Below are 6,849 nucleotides of genomic sequence, written 5' to 3' on the forward strand. Positions count from 1 at the left end.
AAATTTTATAAATTAAATATATATAATAATTAGTCCATACAATGCTACTATAAATATGTATATTTCCATATATATACTAACTCCCAACTCTATATAAAATATATAGTAAGATAATTTACAATATATATATATATATATATATATATATAATCAAACATTAATGGGAAATAAATCATCCCAAAATGTTTTAGGCTTTCCTTTTCAGGCTAAGACCAACTTCTTTGGTCCAAATCATTCCAACCCAGTCCATTAATCTTAAATAATAAAGTGAAATAATTAATTAAACAACTAAATACACGTAGCATAAACACAAACAAGAATCATACAACCAAGTCACACCATACAAATAAAAAACAACATGCTAACAAATTAATTAACAATCAAGCACATATCATACTAATAAATCAAATAAACAAGTAAACAAATAATTAATTTAAAATAAATAAATCCATTAAATTTATTTAAAGGTAATTAATTTAATTAAATAATTTTTAAAAATATAGGGATATTAGATGTAACAACCGTAATCTGCACATTAGCTCAACAAAACTACCCATAAAACTTAATCAAGAAAAATAAACAATCAACATATATCAATATATATATATATATATCTCTCTCCCTCAATTCTAGAAACTCTTTCCCTCAGATATGCGCAGTTATTGCAAATAGCCGTATAAGTTTGTAGTATATTAGATGAAGAAGCAATATACAGTATAATTATTCCTATTTACTTTTGTGGCAACAGTGTTCACCGCAATTTTGAGTTGTCTCTGCATATATAACACTAGAGTTGTGCTATGTAGGCCCGGCATCTCAGCCGCGGGATGCAATAGAGAGACTCTTGGCAGATTACTTCGGCCAACATTTTGGTTGAAATGCTCGGCTAAAAGTATCATTTCCCAAAACACTTCGTCCATTTTTTCGACGGTCCCATTAATAAAATCTAATTTGGTAAATAGAGTGCCCATTCCCATGTCAGGACATCATGTGGAATGATTGTCTCGCATTTATGTGTTTGGGAAAAAGAGAATGATGCGAGTTGTCAGGCAGGTGAAGATGTTATGGAGTTCAGTTGAAGTTGTCATGAGACAGATCTGAAGGGGGCGTACATGGAAGGCATTGATGTAAATTACTTGGGAGTGATGGGAGTGTCATGGGCAGTTGGGATCAGTGGCAGGAAAAACAGGAGGTTGTAACATGTTGTTTGGACAGAACTCAAAATAGAAAAAAGAAAATTTTCCGGGATTCTGCTCAGCAGTGTGTGTGTAGGAAAGAAAAATTATAATTTTCTACATACATTCTGATATAATTGATATAGGGGAATGGATGCAGAGAAAGGACAAAAAAAACAAAAACAAAAACAAAAATCCCAATAGCAAGGAAGTTCCATGGTTATAGGGATTGAGTCCCAAGATTAACATTTGGATTGAATGCAATATGTATATCATGCTAATATGTTTTGCCGTATCGTTGATATCGTTAAATACCTAAATGAATGGGCCGATTCGACCGGTTTACACAAATATTCGCCCGAATCCGTTACACCGCTACCAGGGCGGAGCCATGATTGCAAAGTAGGGAGGGCTAAAAATAATTAAACCCATAATTGCTTAGTTTGTCATCCATGCTTCGACCGGTTTACACGAATATTCGTCGGAATCCGTTACACCGCTACCAGGGGCGGAGCCAGGATTGCAAAGTAGGGAGGGCTAAAAATAATTAAACTCATGATTGCTTAGTGTGTCATCCATACTTTAAATACATAATTATCATGCATCAGTTATTCAATTAAACCCAATAATCTACAACCTTCTAACACATTTATACTTCCAAACTCTAACATATTTTCATAGTCAAAAATCCATTGAAGTTTGTTTCATACAAGTATTAAAACAAACAACTACAAGAATGAAAGATATATATGTTCCTTATCAATAAATTCACATTAGAAAGTAAGACCTGTGTGCTCCACCCCTGACTAGTTATTAATCCATTATATAGTAAATTACCAAATTTAACAAAAAATTATCAAGTCATCAACAAAGCCCCTTTTTTATTATTTTTTTTTTTACAAAAAAAAAAAAAAAAAAAAAAAAAAAAAAAAAAAAAAAAAATTTCAATATTTCACTGGATTAACAATAATAATTCATGATATCCATCCACCTATGCCTTAGTGCCTTACACACGGAGAGTTTAGGTCTTCTTCGAAAGACTAACAATGTGTTTGATTTTCTGGGCTGGGTCCTATTATATTTTATTATGATTTATTTTGTGATTGGGTATGTTTATGGTTTGTGGGCTTGATCATATTTAAGATTTGAGCTTTGTAAATTTTATAACTCTTTTTATTTATAGAAATACTATAGATTGGGCTGGGCTGATAGGAAGAGGAAGAGCAGTACATGGGCTTATAGGAACAATAATACTAATTTTTTTTTTTTTTTCAATTGGACCTGGGCTTTAACCCAGGTTAGCCCATTAGTAGTTCCTCCCTTGACCGCTACCATGAACGATATCGAAACTGTGAACCATGGTCATGATACACTTTAAAGCCTACAATGAGCTTGATGATCTACTTTTGTTTCCATGACTTGTTCATCTTTTGTGCCACGGGTTTTAACATTGTATTTGCTATACCAGTTACTTATGAACGAAACCCTTTTGCGTGTAAATGTGACATTTTCTTTTCTTCTTTTTCGTCAGTCTTTTTTCTTTTTTTTTGGTGAATTATGTGAAGAAATAAGAGAAAGGACATCTATCCATGGCTGATCCAGATGCAATGTGTTGTTGAAAACAGAACAGAGAGATACAAAAGCTTTCTTTGAACTAAATATTTCTTTGTACTCATATTTCGTAGGATTATGTTTAGAATAACTGCCAGTTCGATGAGTTCTCGGATTATTTAATTTTTTTTTTAATTATTTGAGTATAAAAACTACTCTTAGAAAACTAACTCAAATATATCCCTAGCTTCTGACATTATTTTACACAAATTGACTGCTCGTACATCCTCTTTGCCAACTTGAACTTTTATAATCGCATAACCCTGATAAAAAAGGAAATTGAAAAAAAAAAAAAAAAAAAAGACACAGCTCATGTGAATGTGAATGAAACTACAGACGGAATCATGTATTCTTCCTTGCAAAGACAATGACATGTTGAGGCCAGTTAGGTCAACAATAATAAATAACAAGTTATAATTAACAGCTTTGTACCCTGAGCCAATGGATAAGCCTAAGATTCCTCTCTTTTCAGAGGGTACATTTTGAAGCATAACCATCTGTCATCATATATATAGTATTTATGCCATCTGCAGGACACAAGAAAAAGGAAGACAAAGTGTGTAAAGTAAACTTAGAGCACATGGAGAGAAAGATGCTTAACTGATGCTCCATACATTCATAAATAAAAGATCTTGAAAAAAGTATACATATAGTGATCAAACAGTACATACTCATACAATCCAACCCAAAAAAAAAAAAGGCACTCAAAAACCCTCACACTAACTTATGTTACACACACAAGACATCGTATACACATTCCCACTAAATTAAAGGTCAGAATATAGAAAATCAGTATAGGATTTTTGTCACGATCTGTCCTAACTCGTGTAGATATTGTCTGTCCTGCACGCTCTCCTTTGGGACAGATTTCTTGTGGCACATGGCACTATTTGACCCGAGGAGAATGGAAGCTAGACCTTGAGTCACCATCAAGCATGTGAGTCATTTTCTCCTCTTGATGATCAATCAATAGATATAGGGTCATATGTATAGGAATTATTATCCAATTCTGAAGGCAATAACGGTGATGGTAGGGCTGGCCTAATGACCCCTCTTCTTCTGATGTGTTAGGATCCTTTCACAGCCTGTTTAAAGCAATGCAAATAATGGAGGAGGATGTGGTCACAACTCACAAGAAAATGAAAATCATAGGCACCAACCACATGCCATTGCCTGCCTATCCCCAACCCTGCACATGCTCTCTGTCCCTCCACACAAACACTCCCTTTCTTTATTCCTCTCATATTCCTAATCATCAATAAAAAAACCTTACAATAATTAAATATCATACATCACTGCACACAACTAAATCATTAAAAAAAAGGTACTATGTGTAGTTAGAGGATCAGCTAAACTAATTTATGAAACTTAGGTCACACTATATTATGGCTTATTATATGATTAATTCATTGGTCCTCTCTTCCATCTCATGTCATGTTACTATTCTATAGAGCTGGGGCTGCAGTCGAGCCCTGAGATGCCAACGCCACGCACTGAAGGTGTCGCGGGCAGGTGGTCAGGTGGTCGTTGGTGAGGCCGGCTGCCTGCATGAACGAGTGCACGACGGTGGGGCCCACAAACCGGAAGCCTCTCCTCACCATGTCCTTGCTTATGGCCTCTGATTTTGAGGTCTTCACTGGGATCTTGTAGCATGACTTGTATTGGGTGGCAATGGGCTTGTGGTTCACAAATCCCCACAGATACTTGTCAAATGATCCAAAAAGCCTCTTAATCTGTACATGAGTTAAAAAAAATATTCCACATTAGTGACCACACAATTGTATCTTATATATGTGACATTATAAAATGCAATTTCCTCAGAAATTAAATTGAGTTACAAGTGTGACATTTAATTCCAATCAGAGAATAATTAATGCAGACTAGTCTACAGTTTGCATTAAATATTGTTCCCCAAATTATTCAGAGTTTGCAATACTACACCACAGTGGAAAAATGAACAGGGTGTTAAAATGAGAGTTAAAAGAGGGTGGTGTGTTATTGAACAATAATGTTTAATTACCTCAAGAATCCGGTGAGCGTTGTCGACGACTCCTCGGACTTGGCTTAATTCTATGCCATAATCAGCACCGGTGGATGTCATCTTCTTTTCAGTAAATTTTGACACGGTTTCTGCATCAAAGCCTGAAAAAGCCTCCCTGTAAAGAAGAAACAAAAGGAAGAGTTAAAACATATGATTCATACTTTTTCTTTTTCTTTCAACATTTTTTAAAGAGGGAGTGTGAAAGAGCCTTGGAACCCCTGTTGGTTTCTAAACTTGTCTTTCTCCACTCCAGAGCTAGTTTCTTAGCCTTGGATCCTCTGCACTGGACGGTCTAGTTAACAGGGAGAGTGGGGCCCATCTTACATGTGGGGTCCACTCTCCCGTGGAGTAATACTTCCTCATCAGTGCACTGGAGGGATCCAAATTCGTAAAACCTTGTATATCCCTTCTTTTTTGCTAATATATATATATATATATATATATATATATATATATATATATTTTAGTTACCCAATAAAAATATAAAAGAACAGAGTTCTGGCTTTGAAATTTAGCACGCCCACCTGAACTCTTGCCTTTTCTTCAAGACTGTAGTCCAATTTGATCCGACTTGAGCACCAGTTAATACTAGCAATTCAAATAGTAGCCTGGACATAAGCACAAACATATATATCAATCTCATGATTTCTGAATAGTATCATATATATAAATACATGTGTTGGCATATATATATATATATAGAGAGAGAGAGAGCCTTACTTATCATCATGGGCAGGAACTCCCCATTCTTCATCATGGTATGCAACAGATATAGGATCTGCAAAAACACCACCATAAGCACAAAACTTTAGCTTGTATTTTTATTTTATTTTTCATAAAATGTGTTGATTAATTTGCCAAAATTTTTGCATACCTGAGCTAGAGGTGATAAAATTGCACTTCTTTTCCTCTTTAACAATTGTAGTAGCAGTAGCCAAAGGATCAACAACCTTCCCTTCATACTTGGCAGACTTTGTTCTTCCATAATGAGCAATTTTCATCTTTCTCTGCACTTGCATTATTGCAACTTGTTCTCTCCTTGCCGCGGCTATGCTTCCCGGTGCCTCAACAATCAAAGAAGAAGAGTACTTCAACGAAGAAGAGGTCTCTAGTGAAGGTGCAACTCCAACTCCATGATTATCGCCACCATTTTTCTTCGGCTTCTTGACCAAAGCCGCGGATTTGGTGGCGCTCCTTGGTGTCAACACCACCTTCTCCACACTAGAGTTCAGCCCATTTGGATCATTGGCCCTCTTAGTAGCCGGTGGTCGCGGTGATTTTAGCTTGGGAGAGATAGGGGGTGTTGAATTCACACTATGCTTAATTGGTGTAGCATTAGTAGTAGTAGTAGTAGTTGGTGATGATGACAAAGGTTGAATTGGTGGTGTTGGGATTTTTAGGGAGGTCTTTTTGAGCGAATCGCGGCGTTCTAAGAGAGGGACACGGTTGCAGGCCGGCTGCAGGACCGGGCGGCCATTGATATGAGAGATTGGAGAAGTGATGTGAGCACTTCTACCTTGGAGTTTAGACTTGGAGGAACACATATTTTTGGTGTTCTTTCTTTGTAGGGACTAAGGAGAGATTGGAATGTTTTTATAGTGCAACAAAGGTTAATTTATTGGGAGGAATGTGGAGAGAAAAACAGAGCTATTGGGATAGAGAGAAAGGCATGAGAGGAGGCAATGGAGGAAATGAAAGGACTTAAGGAGGGGTTTGAGAAAGATGTGGGGGTTTATAAAAGGGAAGGTGGGGACAGGTTTGGGGAAGTTGTAACATGGGGGGGTTGAGGTCTGCCATACACCCTCTTGTGAGGGGCGCTATCTTTTGTTAACGAGGCCACGAGGATGACAGTGACCCTCTCCGCCTTGGGAAAGGTTTATATACATATTAATGAGATCGGTTTTTGTTATCCACTAATATTTCACGCTAAGGTAAGGAGATTCTATTTATTACTGAGAGTTCTTGTTGGCCACTATTTATTGAAATGGCATAAAAAACTGATCGTTATTTGTAGCATTACTT

General features: G+C 36.3%; 1 protein-coding gene across 1 annotated transcript; it reads right to left on the reverse strand.

Moving 5' to 3' along the window:
* Nucleotides 1-3,379: 3,379 nt before the first annotated feature.
* LOC132303286 (uncharacterized) lies at nucleotides 3,380-6,539 on the reverse strand. The gene is made up of 5 exons (XM_059800499.1): nucleotides 5,702-6,539; nucleotides 5,548-5,605; nucleotides 5,352-5,435; nucleotides 4,807-4,942; nucleotides 3,380-4,519 (listed from the first exon to the last, which is right to left on the reverse strand). The coding sequence occupies exons 1-5, from the start codon at nucleotides 6,369-6,371 to the stop codon at nucleotides 4,232-4,234; spliced, it is 1,236 nt and encodes a 411-aa protein (XP_059656482.1). The 5' UTR covers nucleotides 6,372-6,539; the 3' UTR covers nucleotides 3,380-4,231.
* Nucleotides 6,540-6,849: the final 310 nt, after the last annotated feature.

This window comes from Cornus florida, unplaced genomic scaffold (genome assembly GCF_030987335.1).
Source record: "Cornus florida cultivar Cherokee Brave unplaced genomic scaffold, ASM3098733v1 CherokeeBrave_3.0.0_Hap2_Chr01, whole genome shotgun sequence".
NCBI lineage: Eukaryota > Viridiplantae > Streptophyta > Magnoliopsida > Cornales > Cornaceae > Cornus > Cornus florida.